The following is a 20,876-nucleotide window of genomic DNA, read 5'->3' on the forward strand; positions in this document are numbered from 1 at the left end:
AAATATTTTCCCAAGCAAATAAGATAACATTAAGCTGGAAAAAGCAGGAATTAATCAGTTTACAGGGATGCTTTGTAAGAATAGGAGGATATAAGAAAATGATCAATGGAAAGTTCACCTTAGAAATAACTTTTCAGATAAGCAGAAAATATGATAAATAGAATTTATTTTTAATAATAGTAAACAGCACTATATTAGGTGAAGAGTTTATTGGAGTCTGCATCTGGGGTATTACAAAGGACTCTCTAACCCAGGGCGCAGTGTGCATTCCTTAAAGGGTGCACTCTATGACATTCACTGCCTGCCGTCTGCAATCAGTTACAATTGCTCAATAAGTCTATGTTGACACTTGGTAATGAAACAACTGTAACCTGCATTTCCTTTCAAGCAAGTCTCTCTATTTTTCCTTTAATTAATTGTTTCAAAATATTTTGGATAGATGTGTGGCCTTCAGTAGCATTTCAAACTTTAAATCAGAAGACTATCTGGCAGCAAACTGAACCTTCTCCCTTGCCCTGGGCTCTACCCCACCACATTCATCTCACTTATGTGAGGCCCTCTCTCTACCAGGCAAGGGTCAAGTGGGAAAAAGCACGGGAATAATGCTCGTCTGTGTGACCAGTGCCCACGGAACACTGGCCTTTCCCTGTTATGAGAGAAGATGGCGGTTTTGACAAGATGTCGAACCAAGTAGTTTGTGGAGTATTCCCGTGTGTCCGTCATCTCTTGGTTTTTAGTTTTAACTTTGTAATTTTTCAAGTTTGACCATGTCTGTTATTTGTTGTGATTATTGTGCATCAGAGGATGATTCTGAACTTCTCCGTTACTTACAGTATTTTGGCAAGTATTTGTCTTTTTTTGTTGTTGTTGTTTTTCGAGACAGGGTTTCTCTGTGTAGCTTTGGAGCCTTTCCTGGAACTCGCTCTGTAGACCAGGTTGACCTCGAACTCACAGAGATCCACCTGCCTCTGCCTCCCGAGTGCTGGCATTAAAGGCATGCGCCACTACCGCCTGGCTTTTTTGTTTGTTTGTTTTGCTTTTGTATACTTTCAACTTGTATTTTAGAAAGGCTGCTTCCCTGGGGACCTCATTGAACAAGGGATTTATCAATCTCAATGTAGTAACTTTATTTCCAAGTATCTTCTAGCCAGTGTCATCAAAAGCAAATCCCGAAAACCATGGCTGAATTAGGATACATTTTTTTGTGGTATTTAGGGACGGCTCTGTTTAAATCCCCTGACTCACTCCTTGTCTTCCTGTTTGGCTCCATGTTTCTTTCTGGGACTTTTGCCACACACGTGTGTCTTTGCTGCCTGCTTCTTCCTGCATTGTCGGCCATGACAGTTGTAGGCATGTGTCTTCATCGACCCATTTCAGATATCTCACCCCTGGATTAAAAAAAAAAAAAATCACACAGCCTTTCTTGGCCAGGGCACTGTTTTCTGGGTACCGTTCTCCTCCATGTTCAGACTTTTTAGACCAGTTCTTCTAAAAGCGTGAGTCCTGATTTTACCAGTTTAAACCCGCCGTCACCTGTCAGAAGACACCGGTCCCTGTCATGGTACGTGCTGCTCAGGGGCCCTTCCTCCTCAGAGGTGTCTCCTCCCTCCTCCCTCCCTGGTCACACACCGGTCCTAGCCGGTGTTCATTACCCTCGCACACTCCCTTGCTTCTTCTCTGCTGGTCTTTCTACTTTCTCCGTCCTGTCTGACTGCTCGTGGGACCCCTTCGCTCCCTCATCTGACATTGCCGTCCTGTTCTGTCTGTGATAACCTCATTGCACTTCATCACTGTTTGCTATCTGTCTGTCCGTGTCCTGTACTGTGAGCCCTGTGAACTTCCAGACGGAGAGAAACCTGTGTCTTGGGGGCACTCAGTACATGTTTGTGGGATGAAGGAACAGTATTTTACATGGGGAAATAGAAGTCTGCATGGAATATGAGACATGTCAACCATCACTAGCACCAGTGGTTACGAAGTAAGCTGGCGGTTGGCCCTGCATTATTTCCTGGCTTCCTCAGACCAGCACTGTATTACTGAGTATAAATGATTATTAACTCACATATTTGTTTCTTCCTTCACAGATATTGATGATGTTAAGAAGTTCAAACCAGGTTACCTGGAAGCCACTCTTAATTGGTTGAGACTTTATAAGGTACCAGACGGAAAACCAGAAAACAAGTTTGCTTTTAATGGAGAATTCAAAAACAAGGTAAAGATGAGAATTTGTATTTGAAAGTGCGCCTCTCAGTGTCTGAGGGGATGCTTCACATAGACAATCTGATGTGAATATTCATAGGTAGAAGGAAGACCAAGTGCGTTTTGCTGCCTTCCGTATTTAAGGTATTAGTATTAACATTTTTCCCAGATGTTGAAGTGAATCAACACGGTCGATCTACATACAGCTCATCCCAGAAAGTAAGGGAGTTCTGCAGTTAGTTTAAACTTTGCCAGTTGTGTATGAAGAAAACTGCGCTAGTTCTTGGTTTGAGGAGGTTGCTTTCCCTTGATGTGAATCCGTCCAGGATTCCCTCCTGACTAAATTTTACCATGGCTGAATGAAGTTGCTTAACAATTAAGAGAGCATTTGAATTATCTTTCTGGTAGAGCATTCTTCCATTAGAATGCCGCAAAGCTTCCATAAAATGTCCCTAATCTAACATGACACACATGAAGAAAATCAGCCAAGAAGCTGAAGTCAAAAATATGGAATATTTTTAAAAAGCTGTTAACACTAAGTGAATTGCATACTCTTTTTTTTTTAATTAAAATTTTTTTTTACTCATTTTACATACCAACCACATACATCCCCCACTCATCCCTCCTCCCATCCCCTCCACCCCCACCTACTTCCCCCTCCCTCAGCCCACCCCTCATCCCTTCCTCCATAAGGATAAGTTCTCTCCAGGAGGGAGACAGCAGAGCCTGGTACATTCAGTTGAGGCAGGATCCAGCCCTTCGCCCCAGTCTCAAGGGTGAGCAAGGTGTCTGTGGGAGGCCAGCCCCCACCTTTCCCAGGGTTCCTATGAGGAGGAGAGAGGAATAAAGAACTTTTAGATAGAATGATAGGCCTAACCAGTGAGAGGAAAGACAGAAACATAGCATAGCTTTGGGAGGAGCTGGGCCAATACCCAACAGCCCAGAACTTTATTCAGAAGGGCTTTTTATAACAATGCCAAGGGGGGGGGCAAAAGACCTCCCCCTTGCTAGATACAGCCAAGTGTAGACCCTTCCACACACCTGGTAACTAGCCCATGGTCCAATCATCCTCTTAGCTGGGTAAAGCAAGTTCTCATTAGGAAACCTCTGTGGGCTCCTACATCCAACCATAGGTAATGGGATCCAGAAAGCCAGCTTGTGCACCAGGGATAGAGCCTGATCACACTGCCAGACCCAGCTACACAACTCTCCCGTATGTATGCAGAGGGGCTAGTCTGGTCCTCTGCAGGCGTGAGTTCCTATGAGTTTGGTTCAGCTGTCTCTGTAGGTTTCCCCATCAGTGATCTTGACTTCCTTTGCTCATAGAATCTCTCTTCCCTCTCTTTGACTGGACTCTCGGAGCTTGTTGGATACTAGATGTAAAGCAAAGGATAATCAGACTGCAACCCACAGCCCCAGGGAAGCTAGGAAACAAGGAGGACCCTAAGAGGGATGTATAGATCACCCTGGGAAGGGGAAATAGATGAAATCTCCTTAGTAAACTTGGGGTCAGGGGGGCAATAGAGGGGAGGGGATGGGGGATGAGAACATGAGGGAACGGGATGTTCGAGCTGGCGTAGGGACAGAGTGGGAGAACAATGAAAGAGATATCTTGATAGAGGGAGACATCATGGGGTAAGGGAGAAAACTGGTGCTGGGGAAATTCCCAGGAATACACACACACACACACCAAAAAAAAAAAAAAAAAAAAAAAAAAAAAACCAGATTAGACTACTAGCACTAGTAGTGAGGGTACCTGAACTGGTTCACCCTGGTAATCAGATTGGTGAACACCCTAACTGTCATCAGAGCCTTCATCCAGTAACTGATGGAAGCAGATGCAGAGATCCACAGCCAAATTGCATACTCTTAACCAACTTCTAAGTGGGTACAGAAAGTACGTTCTGTAACAGAAACAAAGCTTAAAACTGACAGCAAGTCTTGCTCTGAAAGAGGTGATTGCTAGACTCAGTGTTTTTTTGAAAGGCTCATTAAAAGAATTCTTAATGCCACAAAGACTTTGTTTAGAGTTTTAAAATGTAAAAGTATTTTAGACTTGTCTTAGAAATGGGATGTTGGATATTTTTTAAATAAATTGTTCTTTTCTTTCAAAATTTATGTTACATTTCTTTGTTTGAAATTATGCATATCACACACACACACACACACACACACACACACACACACACACGCATACACACGTTCCTCTATTGCCTCAAAGGCAGCCTGGCAAGTTTTGAATTTACAGAGTCAGGTGTCTTCTGTGTTCTGGTGGCTTTGGATGAACATTTATTTTCTTCTGTATGATTACTGGGTAATTCTGGTAACATTTCCAAAAATAGTCATTTTGTGCATTGCTTTTTACCATTGCCATTAAAATACAGAGCCTAACTCAAGAACATTTCATTAGTCCTCTTTTCTGTGGTTGAAAGGTGGTTCTCGTTTCTTAAGTCTAGAGTTTCCTGCCCATTTCATGAAGCAAGCACTAGAATTGATTACAGCCAGAATTATCCAAATAACTCTATCTAAAAATTCTTCCCTGTATTATTCACAGAATAATTTCCATTTCTTATCCCCTGTCTAAAACAGTATCCCCAGTACCACCTTGTTGAGAATGAAGCCATTCTCTTTTTTTCTTGGCCCTCTATGGTCTTGAGAGAACTTTTATTTCACAGGTTAAATTTCCCACTACGATTCTATCTCAGAGCCCAAGATTCTTTATTTCTTTGGTATGATAATAATGAGTTGTAATCGAGGAGAATAAAGCTAGTGTGAATTAGCTAATAAATAAGGATCCACCTTAAAGAAAGAAAAAAAAAAACCTTACTTTACTGCTTTTGCGGAGGACTCTGGCTTTGGCAGTTCACATCTGCCTGAAACTCCACTTGAGGGGCATCTGCCTCCCTCTTCTGCCCTCCAGGGCTGCTGCACACAATGTGATGCACACACACATATACTCAGGCACACACATACACATAAACTCACTTTGAAAAAAGAAGTAAAAGTAATTTTCTCCTTTGAAGATGAAAGAAGATTTTTGTTATGTAGTGTTACTAGATGTGTACCCAGCGAAATGTTTATTTCAGATTATACAGTTTGGGGTATTTTATGAGTTAATATCAAGGAAAAGTTGGGGCCGTTCTAAGAAGATGTATTGCTTTCCGTCAGGGAGTTGTCTAAAATTACAGTTAACTGTGCACTCCTGGCAGTGACGGAATAAATATGTGCTTGCTTCCTCACAGGTTGTGGACCAGGCTAAGCACTCTGCTGTGCATCCTTTTATTTGTTCATTCATTAGCCCTGTAGTTTAGATCTGGGATGGGCGAACTATGTCTGTACAGGTCAGATAGTAAATGTTTAAGGCTTTACAACGATGCCTGTGGTTCCCGAATCTCTTCTCTACATTCCATCCCATTAAAGCATCCGTGGGCCAAAGACTGACGGCCGCCCATATGTGTGACCCACAGACTTTCCTTTGCCTGCCCCTTGTCTCCATTGCACCTGACCCCCACCTCATTATGTGCTGTTCCTCAGAACGGGAAGTTAAGGCTTGGTCAAGTTAAGCACCTGCGTCACAGCTGGTGACCAAGGAAGGGTTTCTGCTCAAGTTTGCCCGATTCCAGAGCTCAAGCTCTCAACAGTTTACTAGTAGTTCGGTGTGGGTATAACACTGATTTGGGTGGGAACTAGGTTGCAACTATCTCTGTCTGTTTTTGATTGGAGCTAGGCTTTCGCTCTTGAAGTTGTTAACTCCGCACATGAATGTTGGAAAGCAATGCTCATGAAGAAACGTGACCGTGGAACTATCAACTGGTAAGAATGTATAATGTTAACTCATTGTCAGTTTCTGCTCAGCAGCCGCATAATATTGCTCAAATCCCAGGCTTTCAAAGCATGTCTTTTTTTGTTTGGTTGGTTGCTTGGTTTTTCAAGACAGAATTTCGCTTTGTAGCTATGGCTGGCCTGGAACTCACAGAGATCCACCTGCGTCTGCCTCTGCCTTCCAAGTGCTGGCATTAAAGGTGTGTAGCACCACCACCCAGTTTATGGAGCATGCTTTAAGGGTCATTGCTCAGTGCTGGCTGTCACTACGCAGCTAGGAATCGAATGTGGTTCATTTTTCCAAATGATTTTTATTTCACTAAGATATACTGACAAGTAAACAAAAACTTCAGGCAATCTACTATGATAGGTGCAAAGATACAGTAAGAACAACAGTTTCCAATATTTAAAAATGTGGTTACTTTGTTTACATAAACTACCACATCATTTCTTATAAACAGTAAAAGCTGTTGTTTTCCTTTTTTAACCTGTATTTTTCTGCGTGCATCTGTCTGTTTTCACACATGGTACAGATGTGGCAGCCAGAGGACAACTTGCGAGAGTCATTTCTCTCTTTCCACCTTGTAGATTCAGGGCATGAACTCAGGTAGTCTTTTGTCCCATGTGACCCGGACCATTAAAGGATTAAGAGGAATCAAACAGTAGTGAAATGCATACATTCCATTTAATGTGAAACGTCTAAATATATACTTATTTACCAAACTGTGGCTATAGGGGTAAGCCCTTTTCTACATTGATTCCATGTGGATTTTTTCCTACATCCAATAGCATTAGGTGAAATATAAAATAAGGATCCTGAAGTCTGAATCCCTTCAGTTATGGGGTTTAATCCAGCTCTTCAGTTCAGCACAAGTGAGGCCTGCTTCTCTCCATGCCAGCTGTCTTTCTATCGTAAATGTCTCCTGTTCCAGAAGCATCTTAGCCGTCACTCCTGTAGCTCACATCCTGGACCCTTGCCCCACTGCTCTACATTCCTGAGTGGACAGCCGGAGCGTTAGCTGCTGTGCTGTGTACTGACTCTGACCTTTAGCAAATAAGCAGGACATGGCACAGAAGGGAGCTTTGACCAAACAAATATATTTTCAGTGGTCCCAAATCATTTATGTCTTGAAGTTGTCTGTCTAGTTTTTCACCTTCCTGAAGGAAAGAACATTTAATTCATTGACAATACTTTTGTAGCACCAGTGAGATGACTTGGCAGACACCAGCGCTTCCTTTGGAACCCTGGTGACCTGATTTCAATCTCTCAGAACCATGTAAAAGTAGAGGGGGAAACCAACTGCACAGAGTTGCCCACTGGCCTCCATACATGGACTGTGTTATGCATGCACCTCTCCACCTGACATCCATGCACAGGAATAAGGGCACATGTGGCACACACACAATATGTTTTTGTGAATGATGTGTTTTTTTTTTCTGTGTCGTGCCAATCAGTAGTACCAGTTCTATTTGGTTCTGCATACATTTGCCCCAGTGCCATGTATGTTTTCCAAGTGCAGTTTTCTTCTGCAAACTCAAGAAGTCATGATCCAGAGTCATCAGCAGCATCACAGTTTTGTATCATCTCCCCCTTTTTTCTTGGTGCTGTTGCTTTAAAGTGAAAAGCCCTGACAGTGTGAATCCTGGACACTGACTTTGATCATGACTGTGAGCCTTTGTCAAACTTGAGACTGACTTGAAGAAAATAATTTTCCATGAATTAAATTTTCATACTCTTGACTCTATAAATTTTCTTTTGTATGTTATTTTCTGATAATCGTTTCTCTTTTATTTAATCACTTATTTTGTACTGTTAATCTATTTTTAATATGTCTTTAATTTCTAAATATAATTTTTGTTTGTTGTGTCCAGCATTTTCTGACATTGGTGATTTTTAACTCCAATGCAACATCTTCCTGGCTTGGTCAGTGAGATTGTTCGTGTACCGTATAACATTTAAAAATTGTCTATTTATTTTTGTAGTGCTAGGACATTTATAAATTTAGAACAAAATATTTAGTACTTCAAAATTCATAAAAGAAGGAAAGCACATTTTAGCAGTAGGTGCCAGCACCCCAGTCAGCCATTTAGAGATTATCAGCTTCCTCCACATTATAGCTTCTCTCCAGGCCACTGTCAGTTTGAGAGCTGAAAAGATTTAGAGATTTCAAGGTACATGAGGACTCACTGGCTCAGTGTTTTATCCCAGCATCTAGAAAAGCCTTGGACACTTGGTATAATTTTTTGAACTTGCAAGTGGATACAAAGCAGTGCTGTCTAGACCTCCTTTCTTTTCTCATTGTCCATATTGTCCTGGGGCTTTTCTGCCCAGGCAGACCTGGAGCTTGTCTTCCTTCCTCAGCTTCCCCAGCAGATGGGATTACACACCACACACAGATGAATAAATAAATAATAGACACACAAACAGACACCTAAATCACTAATGCCATTCAAAAACCTATAGTCATTTTAAAAATGGAATGTTGTTCATGGCACAAGTGAAAAGATGATAACCAAAAGGAAAATCTACTGTGACCAGTGTTGCCAGTTACAGACAGGTGGAGTGTGAAAAGTAAATGCATAAATAGGTCTTCTTGTAATAAATTCCCAACATACTTCACAAAGCAACTGTAAGATAAATTTGCTAATGTGTATCTGTTAGGTCCATTTGAGAAAAAATAAATGTTTGTGTTTGCCCATTCACCTCTTGGAGACAATCATTGCTAGTTACTTTTTTCTTTGACTGAAGAAATAAATTGGTTTTAGCTCCTTTCTCTACTAATGCTTTATACATCCATTTCAACCTGCCAGCTTTTCTGTGAAATTCTCAGAGATTGGCCTTATTCTATGTAAGAGGGATGATGGCCTCTTCTGTCATCTGGGGGGCAGGCCTTGTGCAGTGGTTGCGTGCTTTGGGGTCTATCAAACAAAGAAGGGCGTGAGTTTCCAAGCCCTCGATGATTGGAGAACAAGCTAAGGCTGGTCTCTGCCTTTCTGGACTGTCCAACTTAGAAGTTTTCATTTATTCTTATCCTTAATCTTCTGTATCTCTGAGAAAGAGAATCTCTACCTTTCCAATTCCAGTGCCTATTCCTTAGAGGAAAATGTCTCCACATGGTGTCATTCTCTATGTTGGATTTGACTCTCAATCAAAGTTAAGTGTGGTTGTGATGTTTGTGTATACAACAGGAAATGGTTTTGATATTACATCATTTTAACTTGTTTTAACTGTGGAGAGTGCAGTGTGGTGTATGACTCCATATTTGCACGTACAGTAGCCTTAGGTGTTCTGGTCTATACTTGTTCCATTCTCTGTTCCTTGGCTGATGTCATATAGCCAGTGTGGACTGTTTGTGGTTGGTTTTCTTTGGGTGATGCTCATTTGGGCTGTGTTAACTCCCATTCTCTTTTCTTCTGCAGCACAAATGTGCACATCTGTGATAGCCCTTTCCATTGCACTCCAGAGGAAGCAAGATCATTAGTTGAATCGGTAAGGAGCCGGTGTCCAGGGCGTCCTTTAATCTGACAGATGCCATGAGAACGCTGACAGTGCTTCTCAAATGTCTAGCAGTGAAACCTGTCAGGACCTTTGGGAAGTATAAAATGAAACAATGCTATTGAAGTTAGCAATTTTTTTTGAAAGCTGGCAATTTCAATCAGAGGCCATTAAACCTCCTAATTTAATTCTTAACATTTGGTGTTCAAATTGTCCTCCTGTTTCCAGGCCACGGCCATGTGTGGACATTTGTTCTCTGTGCTCTTTGGTCCCAGTAGGTGGTCCCTCCTGTTATCTTCATGGGGCAGGTGCATTTGGGCTCAAGAGAGGGAAGTGCCTAGACCCCCCCCCTCGTCATTTCCACGTAGCTCACCCACCTCACGAGATTTGCTTCGAGGACCTCCCTGCCTCAGTGATAATGCTGCATGGAGGCAACTGTAGTTACTAGTATATTAATTCTTAATTAGAGAGCACTAAGTAAGAAAATTAATATTTGGATAATTGGGAATATAAGGTGTGTTTAACAGAGATCTCAGGCTTTAAAATCCCCTGTATAAATTAAGGGCTTTTAACTAATTATGAACTAGAAACTAGAAAATTTAGGTCTTTATGAACAACTAAAATTATGGCTGCTTTTAATTTGTTGTTTTTTTCACCACTAATTTATCAGTTATTCAATTATAACCTGCTCTGCCATAATTTGTGAGTGCTGGAGTGCACACAAAAAGAGATGCAAAACCATGTGTCCTTTTGAAAATTACAATTTAGTTGGGAAGATAAATAATAAATGTAGAAATGAAGTAGACTTTCAATAGATATTAAATACCATGCTGAAAAATGAGCAGGAAGAGGATATGAGTTCTAGTCATTCAGCAGTGGTCTAGGGCAGCCTCACAGGAAAGGGGCATGCAGATGAGCCCAGGCCTGTGGAAGGCGAAGGGGAGAGCCTTCCACGCCCAAGGCCACAAGGCAGAAGGATGCCTGTGTGCTAGCCAGGGACACTGAGGGGATGGCTGGGAATTTGGGACTAACTCAAGCCACATACTGAGCTCCAAGGCAGCCTAGGCTAGGGAGTGAGCCTGTGTCTCACAAAACCAATAAATCACAAGGTACAACGCAGTTTTGCAGTTATCAGATGCCAAAAGTTTAAAAAGTCTGATGATACTAGATGTTTTCAAGCCCCGTACTTGAGTAGCTTGCAATATAAATTGTTGGGATTTCTTCAGAGAACACTAAGTAGTTCCTATGGAGACTGAAGACGCTGACCGTTCTGCCCTTGGCCTTCTAGATATGTCTGATAGAGATACTAATGCATCTGCCTATAAAGCCAGACAGGGAAAATTTGAAACTATCTATCCGTTGATAAAATTAGGGCAATCAACTGTCCCCATGCACTGTTATACTTATCATGTTTATAAATCAGGACAGAAAGAAAGCGTGGAGTTGGGTGGGTTAGGAGGATATCAGGAAATCATTGCCAATAGTGAAGAGTTAAATGTCTGCTGCTTTTCATGAGACCATTGTTGTTACTTTCAGATTTAAATATCATTCTCTTCATTAATGTGAAAAACATGTTTCTTGCCCATGACAAAACTCTGAACGCCATTATCTGACTTTCCATAATGGTGGTTCTCTTTTGAATAGGAGTTTATGTGTTCTGAATATATTCATCCAGTCAAGAAATCTGTCCTAACAATGAAAAAATAACATTCTTGAGATTATTTTTTCAAGTAATGTCATGATATATGTTTTAAGAGAACTTGTTTGCTCCTTTTTGCGGTGATTTTTAGGCTAACAAATTGCTCAATTGTTTGAATTTTTTGTGTGTGTACTATTCATTTTCTCTCTCTGAAGCATTTGGCAGTACCAGTTAGAAACAGATGTTAATTTTAGACAGGAAGTCTAACCAGTGAATTTTCCAAAGAATTTTGTAAAAGGTATTGTATGACTTAAAAAGATACAACAATGTCAAAAAATGAGAAGGTTATAATCTGTGTAGGAGAATATTGCCATCAGATTTCAAATGCTTCAGCCAAGTGGGAGGTTGAGGCCTGTTCCAGTAACTCTTACACCTGCCACCCACGAGCATGTTTTGTGTGAGAGAGGAAACTCTATTAAACAGTAATAGCAATCCTCTGCCTGCTCCTCCTTCTCATATTTCAAGGAAAATTAACTAAACCATTTATGATCTGGGGGAATTATTAGGGATCTTCAGAGGAATAGAGCTGGTGGATACGTGTACATTCATGCCACCATTTGTGGATGACAGACCGTGAACATGATGGTGGTTTCATATGTATCTTAGAGCTCAAAAATGCTGAGGGATGTTGGCTTAACCAACGCTATTGCTCTACCAGTCATTTAAAAGTATTGCACATACAGCTCTATCAGTATGCCATACTTGACAGTGATGATAAATAATTATGTCATTACTGCTTCGTACATTGCTACATCATACATGATGCTTTTTATTGTTATAGAATGTACTCTTGATTTTTAAGAGTTTGCTGTAAACAGTGTACTGCATTATACTGGCAGCAGCCCCACACATCCTAAGTGTTAATCTTTTATTTATATCATTTCTCTTGGGCTTGCTTTGCTCTCTTGTTTTATCATGGCCCCTATAATGAGATCAAATCTACTGCTAATGTTGCCACTGAGAAGCCATATCAAATGATTGACATGGAAGTGGAGGAAAAAGTGGTTAAGGGTTATCGGGTTGAAAATTAGTTGTTATTAACCAGTCGGGTATGTCCCATTCCACTATAGCTACAGTCTTGAAGGACAGGGACAGTGTGACTGGAGCTGCTTTCCTAGCCAGCACTTGCCATTCCCTAAACATCCAGGACCTGGCATTGACTTCCTGTGCGTCACAGTCCTCCCAGGCATCTGGTTCAAGAATAGGGAATTTTATCCATAGTAAACATTCTTTATGATAAGTGCTTTTCCTCTCCCTTAACTTACCCACAAATCCTCCACTGCCCTCACATCAGTACTCACAGGCTCACCACTTCCACATTTATGTAAAGAACAATTCTGGAACTGTCTAAACCACCGGGCCTGACTACTTCTAACATTGTCATCAAGTCCAGCCCCTTCTCTCAACATCACAAACGCGGCTTTGGCCGTGGTTGTTGCGGTGCATACGGGGATACCTCTATGCGTGGTCTTCACACTCCCAACTCTCTTCACATTCAGTGTAGGCCATTCCTCAATTCTCGGTATCTTATTGCTACCAACAAAACAGAATAGTGTTGTAGGCCACAAGCTGAAACCTTTGTGAGCTGCAGAGCGAGCGCTATCACATGAGTAAGCACATGCTGCATCATATTATAGCCCCAGTGAGGAGGCCTGAGCGCGCCAGGTGGAGGGTACATCCCTTCCCAGGATGCCTCTCCACAGCTTTGTGCTGAAGTGGAGCAGGGCTGTTGAGGGCATGGCACAGTGGGCAAGATTGTGCTTATTGTAGGCAATCCTCTCTCACATACGTTTATTGGTAATATTCATCCCAACATCAAAGTGTTTTTGCCTGGAGACACCAGCCAACAGGCCAAGGAATTCTAGCCACTTTTAAGGCTTGCTGCCCCTGCTTTAACTGAAGATCATAAAACACTGATGGAATTCTAGAAGGATTCCATTGATGACTGATCAAGAACCTTGCTTGGGTAATGCCAGCACAAAGATGGCAAACATGTTAAGTTGGGTGTGGGTGAGGTTGACAGTACAGACTGCTTAAAGGTGGTTCCTGTGGGCTGTTGTCTAAGTGTGGCTTGAAGAAAAATGTCTTCACACACTCAGCTATGGGGTGCTCAGCTGGCCACTTGGGCTGCTGATAGAAAAAAAATTCTGAGCATGCTTTCTTTTATTTGACTCTACTTCTGAGGCTTGTTCCTTAGAAAGAGTGAACAGCCCAATAAAGCAGAGGAATCTTTACTTTTTTGAAGGTAGAGTACAGTTTTATTCTATAATCTCATGAAAAAATATTTCTGGATTCACTTTCCATATATAAATATTGAATATGTTAATTCTTTGCTGTTTTATCTTTTAGATCCCAACAACTTCAATGAGTAAAATAAGCAATATCGAAGGTACAGTATGTTTCTTTTTAAAAGTTATTTGTCATTTCAAGAGAGAGAGAGAGAGAGCGTGTACTATTAGGAGTTGGCTTTGTCCTTCATTCAGAGACTCTGGGGGTAGAACTCAGGTCATCAGGCTTAGGAGCAGCTATCCTCACCCTTAACTATCTTATTGGCCTTGTTACAGTTCTTGAGAGCAAAATGTACAAATCTGTTTATAGTGGTGGAAACGAATAAATAAATAAAATTAGTTTGAGTTATGTAAATTAAGTAGATTTCAGATGGTCATTAAATTGCTCTGATAAAATATCATTTGCCCAACTTCAGGAAATGAGGAGCACATTTGTTATTTTGAGGCTAGATCATTTGATTACATGGTGATTAAGCAGCCTCCGTCTGGCTTGCTTAGGCCTTCCTGTTGCTGCTCTAGTGTGCTGCAGTGTGGCTTACACATGTGATAGTGCTCACACTGCAGCTGTGTGTGTGTGTGTGTGTGTGTGTGTGTGTGTGTGTGTGTGTGTGTGTGTGTGAAGTCATGAGAGATTCCAGCCAGTTCTGATAAACTTTGGATGACTCCAGAAACTTGAGTATAAAAGACTTACTTTTATTATCTCTAGGCATTTTATAAGTCATTTATTTTAACTGAAAGTCTTAAAACCAAAAATGTATCATAGGGTTAAAACTAAGTTCCATGTCCTTGGTTATCATTATTTGAAGCCACTTTGAGGAACAAGTAATTGTATTCTTCAGTAACAATTTCAGAATATAAGCATATATACATACAATGTATCTTCCAAAATATAACAAGGCTTTTGACCTTTTTATATAAAAATATTAGGGTATTCAACTTAATGAATTTGGAGGGAAAATGAGAACAATTTACTTCGTCCAGCTGTGAGATGTTTAGGAAGGAGGGTGTCCCTAGACTCAATTCTATAGGAAAGCAGGTGTGGTTCTTATCTGCTGGCCGGTCAGGCTTTCTTTGTAGTACATCTCCTTTTGGGTATTTAATGAACAATCAAATTTTACAGCAAAGAAGTTTTTCTATTGTTGCTAAAGGGCTAACTTCTTCATTGTTCATTAGAGACTAAAATGCCTCCAAAGGGAGCCAGAAAAATACCATGAGCAGGCTCTAGAATTTTTAATGTAGTTTTATATGGAGTTTGAGTCAACTGAGAACATAGGAGAACTGGAGGCAGTAGCTAATCTTAAGTAGAGAGATGAAATGCTAAGATTATATAGACTCAAAAAATTCTACTACTAGCCAAGCAGTGGAGGCACATTCCTTTAATCGCAGCACTCAGGAGGCAGAGGCAGGCGGATCTCTGTGGGTTTGAGGAGAGCCTGGTCTACAGAGTGAGTTTCAGGACAGGTGCCAAAGCTACACAGAGAAACCCTGTCTCAAAAAAGAAAACAAACCCACCCCCCATTCCCACCTCCTCCAGATCAAGCTGGGGGGGAGGGGAGGGAGGCAGGAAGGGAGAGAATAAGGAAATCTGTGGCTGTTATATAGAACTGAATAGTATTGTAAAATAAAATAAAAAATAAAGAAAAAAAAACAAAAAAAGAATAAAAAATTAATAAGTAAAGGAAAAGAAAAGAAAAAGAAACAAACAAAAAAACAAGAAAAAAATTCTAATACTAATGTCTAAATAGTTCCTACAGATGTAAACTAAACATTGTCTCATTCTTCCCTCTTCATTCCTTTCTCTTCCCCTCCCCACACTTAAACAGAAGATAGGTGGTACTTCCTCGACTGACGGGGTCACTGGAGGTACTGCAGTGAGACTTCACCCTCTGAGGATCCCTGACGCTCCTTCTCCCTTTAGTGCTCTTGAGAAGCAAGCTGATACCCAGCCCATTTGATGACTTCCTGTCAAAACATCATTGTTCTAAAACTTTTTAAATAAACTTGTAAATAAACACTGACATTTTGAACTTCTCTGTCTTTTAGATATTTATTGATACAAGAAAAAAAATTTCACTAAATTTCATAATGAAATCTAAAGGCATTGTTTGACTAATGATTCCACATCTAATTGGTTAAATGTCAAAATCACAAATTTAACAATAAAATTTTTATCAATATTATTATTATCATATCTTCTTGTCTCTTTTCAAGTCCATCACTGATAAAGGCTTTTTGAACCAAGCTGTCCTCTTAGCATTGTCTACATAAATGTGTTATATGCATTAAAGCTCTTTCCTCTGATTTGTTGTGGCAGAGGCCCTTACTCCTTCCAGCTTTACACTCTTTCCATCCCTTCAATTTTAGTTCTCCTCTCCATGGAGCTTTCAGATCCCCAGAGGAAGAACTCTGCTTAGACATCTCTTTAAAGGCCCTGGACCCCTCTTGTCCAAGCTGATGGAATTAAGTTCCCCCTTGAAGTCATACTGAACCACACCTCATTCATGAATGTCCTCTGTATTCCTTTACACATATCCACTGTCCTCCTTCATCAGGCATTCCCCCATCCCCTCACCCAGTCTCTTCTATGGGCCTCTGTCTTGTCCCCATGGCTCTAGCTCAGCTTCATGCTCAAGCCTCCTTACCAAATGACTATTCTCTCTCTAACTTTGCTCCAATCTCATCTTCCATATTTCTAAGCAGTTATTTTCTTAGGTTTTCTGAAAATACTTTCAATAACTCTTGTATTCATGAAAATAAAAACTAAATTTTTATTTTCTCCAGAAATTTATCCTCTGCCCTGCTGTGCTACCCACACTCTGTAGACATGTATCTTTACACCCCCACAACTGTATTACCCTCTTGGTGGTGCTGGTGCTGGCCATAGCTTTTTCTCCTTTTCCTTTCTATTGGTCTCATGATCATTGAATTCACTAATATGTTTTGTAGTTGGCAAAACAATGTTTGGCATTACAATACTGTTTTCCATTTACTGAGCACCTTTGTTCTATCAGTATGTGTTTGAGAAAGCAGCATGCTGCATACACCCCATAAATTGGTGTTGCTCACTTGGTATTTGAAGTTCTGAGATATTCTATAACTTGCCCAACATCACATAGCTAATAAATTTCAGAGACTAGATTCGAACTATTGACTCTCAAGCTGTACATTCCTTGGATTTTCCAGCCTGTTATGCATGATGCATCTTGCTTATAATGAAGGCAAAATAGCATCCTTCTCTTACACATGAAGATAAAGACAGAATATAATGGTTAGACCACAAGCAAAATATTTTCTATACATGTGTATATGGAATACATGTGGAGGTCAGAGGACAACCTCTGGTATCATCACTCCACAGGCATCATTCACCATTTTCTTGGAGACAGGATCTGTTACTGGGACCCAGGACTTGGTGAGCCAAAGAGCCTCAGGGAGCTTCCTGTCTGCCTCCCCAGCTCTGGAATTATAATCACATGCCACCATGCTAGGCTTTTTACAGGGGATGGATGGAACTTGGGTCCTCATGCTGGCACAAAGCAAGCACCTTACCGACATAATTGTCTCCCCAGCCCCATCAATGTTTTCTTGAGGTATTTGGGAATATGCGAACTCTGTTGAGGGGCAACAAAGAGCACAAAGGAAGAATATATATATTTCATTTTTTAAATTTATTTATTAAATTTGATTTTACATATCAGCCACAGATTCCCTTGTTCTCCCCCCTCCTGATTTCCCCCCAGCCCCCATTCCCATCTCCTCCAGGGCAAAGACTCCCCCAAGGATTGAGTTCAACCTTGTAGACTCAGTCCAGGCAGGTCCAGTGCCCTCCTCCCAGGCTGAGCCAAGTGTCCCTGTCTAAGCCCCAGGTTCCAAACTGCCAGTTCATGTACTGACGACAGGACCCGGTCCCACTGTCTGGATGCCTCCCAAGCAGATCAAGCTAATCAACTGTCTTATTTATCCGGAGGGCCTGATCCAGTTGGGGCTCCTCAGCTATTGGTTCATAGTTCATGTGTTTCCTTTCGTTTGTATATTTGTCCCTGTGCTTTTTCCAACCTTGGTCTCAACAATTCTTGATCATACAAACCCTCCTCTTTCTCACTAATTGGACTGCTGGAGCCCCACCTGGGGCCTGACCGTGGATCTCTGCATCCGGTTCCCTCAGACATTGGATGGGGTTTCTAGCACGACAGTTAGGATGTTTGGCCAGGTGGCCTTCGAATACTTCAGAGATCTATTCAGAGGGCCCGATCCAGTTGGAAGAATATATTTTTAATATTATGCTGACTGTCCTTGTTGGTGGGTTTTGTGGAGGGGGGGTTGTTTTGTTTTTTTGTCAGCTTGACACAAGCTAGAATTCTGTGGGGAAAGGAACCGTAATTCAGAAAATGCCTTCATCAGATTATCTGCAGGCAAGTGTGGTACATTTCCTTAATTTGCTAGTTGATGGGGGTGAGGCAGGGGATGACAGCTCATTGGGGCCGTGCTACCCCTGGAGGGTGATCCTGGATAGTAAAAAAAAACAGGCTGAACAGGCCCTGAGAGCGAGCCAGTAAGCGGTGTTCCTCCATGGCCTCTGCTTCAGCTCCCTGCCCTGTGTTCCTGCCCTGACTTCCCTTACTGACAGAGCGTGACCTGAGTGTTTGTAAGCTACCATGCACCTTCTCTGCAAGTTGCTCTTGGTCATGGTATTGGAGTACAGTGATAGAAACCCTAACAAGGCCCTGACTTAAATTGTGAAAATAAAACTTATAAGAAGAGAACAAAGAACACTTAACCTTGCAGTTTAAAAAGGAAAGCTGATTTTTCAGGGACGGCCTAGATTAGCCTGCTTGTGCGAACAGAGTATCTTCTGTGTGTTGAAAGGAGCGTATCTAGGTGAGCCTGCTTTCCCTTCCCCTGGCAGCAGTACCCAGGTGCCACCTATTTACCAAGCCTTTTTCAAGAGGTGACACATCACTGATCTAAATTTGCTTCACACTGTTGATTTTTTTCATAAATAATACATAAAATGAATTAAATCATTGTTATGCTCGGCAGTGGTGATGTATGCCTTTAATCCCAGCATTTAGGAAGCAGAGTCAGGTAAATCTCTGTGTTTGAGGCTAGCCTGGTCTACAGAATGAGCCCTGGACAGCCAGGGCTACATAGAGGGACCCTGTCTTGAGAAAAAAAATCATGTTATTGTGGAGCTGGGGGATCAAACCTAGGGCATCACTTCTGCTCTGCAAAGGATGGCCACACCAACCCTAGTTGTCACCATTGTTATGGTGACAATTGCATTTTGTTGAGTTGGTCTTTTGTAATTGTTTTAGAAATGCCTTCCAGATTATCTAATTTAATCTTCCCCAGCCCAGTCCTGTGGGGTAATTAAATTGAATAAATTTTATACTAAGTACTTAGAAAGGAAAACCACTGGAAAATAGTAGAGCGTATTATTATTAAAACTGTCTAAACAGATTAGAAAGCCCAAATTGACGGCTGGGTAGGCTGTTAGGTTGTACCCGAAGTCAGTTCCCATGGGTAGATGACTCAGAAGGTCACTATCCAAGATTCTTTTTCCCCAAACTTGCTCCAACTGAAAATGTCAGGATTTTAACAGCTTTTGTTTAGTTTTCACATGCTCATGACTGTCTCATGCCTGCTGCCATTAGCTACGAAAGGGTCTACCCCTTACTGTGAACACATGTGCTTTTAGGAGTCAGTGTGCTTGTTAATTATATTCATGATTTATTCTGAGAAAGGAGTTCATGGCTGTGAGCTAGGTCTGGGTGGTGCCTTATGTCTAGCCCTTTGCCTTCCATGATCATGGATCAACAATTCCAATCTTTAAGTTCTTTTTAGCCTCTGTTATTTCCATCTTCTGTCAGTGTTCTGTGCAAGGTATGTGTTGGTGATTGCCAGTGAGGTCTGCGGAGCTCTCTGTCAGAATCACCATTTTATTAGTACTATTCATAATAGATTAAATTTTCCCTATAATTTCTTTGTCAGCTTCTTGGTTAGACCCTAATGTCATTAATGATTTCTGTGATTTGTTTTAAGATTTGAGAACGAGACCCAAGTCTCACCTTCAAATAAAAAATCTCTCTGTGGGCTCTGAAAACGTGTGCTGCGCTAACTGGTGGAGGCACTGTGGCTCCCTCGATCGAGGGAGACCCTGCTGCAGGACTAAGTTATTCCTTCCCATCGCCTGTTGCAAGTTTGAAATGCAGATAATGTTGTAACGCTTTCAACGAGACACTGCATTAAAAGGGAATAAAATAGATGGGAACAGTTTTGAGAGAAGTCATCGAAGAATGCTATAGTCTTAATCGGCTTAAGCCTCGAACCTGGGGTGGCAGATGTGAGCTGTGGCCCTGGACTTGAGGATCGTCAAAAATCACCTTCCTGTAGCAGGAATTCACAGCTGGAGAGCAGAGCATGGGTGCTGGGAGACAAGTCCCAACCTCATGTGTCAACATCTGTCTATCCTCAAGCGGACAAAACCAACTGAACCAGCAAGTCAACCAAGCTTGCTGCCCCTTCCCGTCAGATCCACACTGACCTGTGCAGCCCAGAAACTGCTCCCTGCCTCTTCTGTGTAAGAGGTTCCCTAATCATGGCATGGAACAGAGGTCTGGCTGCAGACACCGAGACCGCCCGGTGCGCTTTCATGGTGTCCCCATGCTGCTGTTTGAGCTGGTTCTGATCCTTAAACTCAGCGAAAATGTGGCCTCTTCTGAGACCCTTTTCACAGCCCCAATAGAGGAGAGCAGTTCTTTTCTGCTCTGTAATTGATGGAGAGTATTTAGATCCTTCTGGCTTGTTTGAGAACTGTTCCTATCATCTCTCCTACTGAATTATAGAATCACTGAGACTGATTATGACAGTTTTTAAAGCATTTGTTTTATACATTAGCAATTAGTTTATTTTATTTTATCCCTAGAGTCAGGAAATTAATCTTAAGATACAGTGTTAAATATTACATTTCTTTTTTTCCCCTAAGTTGCCTTATTTTTGCCTAAAATCCTGTTCACCATTGCAAGCTGATTAAAAACCCTTTCTAAATGACCTGCTTTGCTGTGGAGTCTAAGTGAATGTGATAAACACTTGCCTAGTGTCAAGACAGACACAGCAGCATCTCCCCTCCCCCATTCTTTACATATCCCTTGGACCTTCTTAATGCAACCTAGAACATTTTACTGTCTCCCTAGCACTTCCAGAAAAGTGCGCGCGCACACACACACACACACACACACACACACACACATAAATGGATGCTCATGCACATATGTGCAAAGGTCCAAGAGCTGTAGATTGCAAGTTGCCTTTTCTGTTTGATGTTTGAAGACAGGGTATCATGTAGCCCAGGCTGGTTAGTTAATGCTACCCA

At 41.5% G+C, this 20,876-nt stretch overlaps 1 protein-coding gene across 1 annotated transcript in view; it reads left to right on the forward strand.

The window, feature by feature from the left end:
- The window catches only part of Ppa2 (inorganic pyrophosphatase 2), a 78,743-nt gene extending 63,208 nt beyond the window's left edge, over window positions 1–15,535 (forward strand). The window contains 5 exon segments of the mRNA XM_028857203.2: window positions 2,085–2,212; window positions 5,927–6,012; window positions 9,442–9,511; window positions 13,566–13,605; window positions 15,328–15,535. Of these exon segments, the coding sequence (XP_028713036.1) occupies window positions 2,085–2,212; window positions 5,927–6,012; window positions 9,442–9,511; window positions 13,566–13,605; window positions 15,328–15,353 (350 nt within the window). The 3' untranslated portion in view covers window positions 15,354–15,535.
- Window positions 15,536–20,876: the final 5,341 nt, after the last annotated feature.

The sequence above is a fragment of the Peromyscus leucopus genome, chromosome 6, assembly GCF_004664715.2.
Source record: "Peromyscus leucopus breed LL Stock chromosome 6, UCI_PerLeu_2.1, whole genome shotgun sequence".
NCBI lineage: Eukaryota > Metazoa > Chordata > Mammalia > Rodentia > Cricetidae > Peromyscus > Peromyscus leucopus.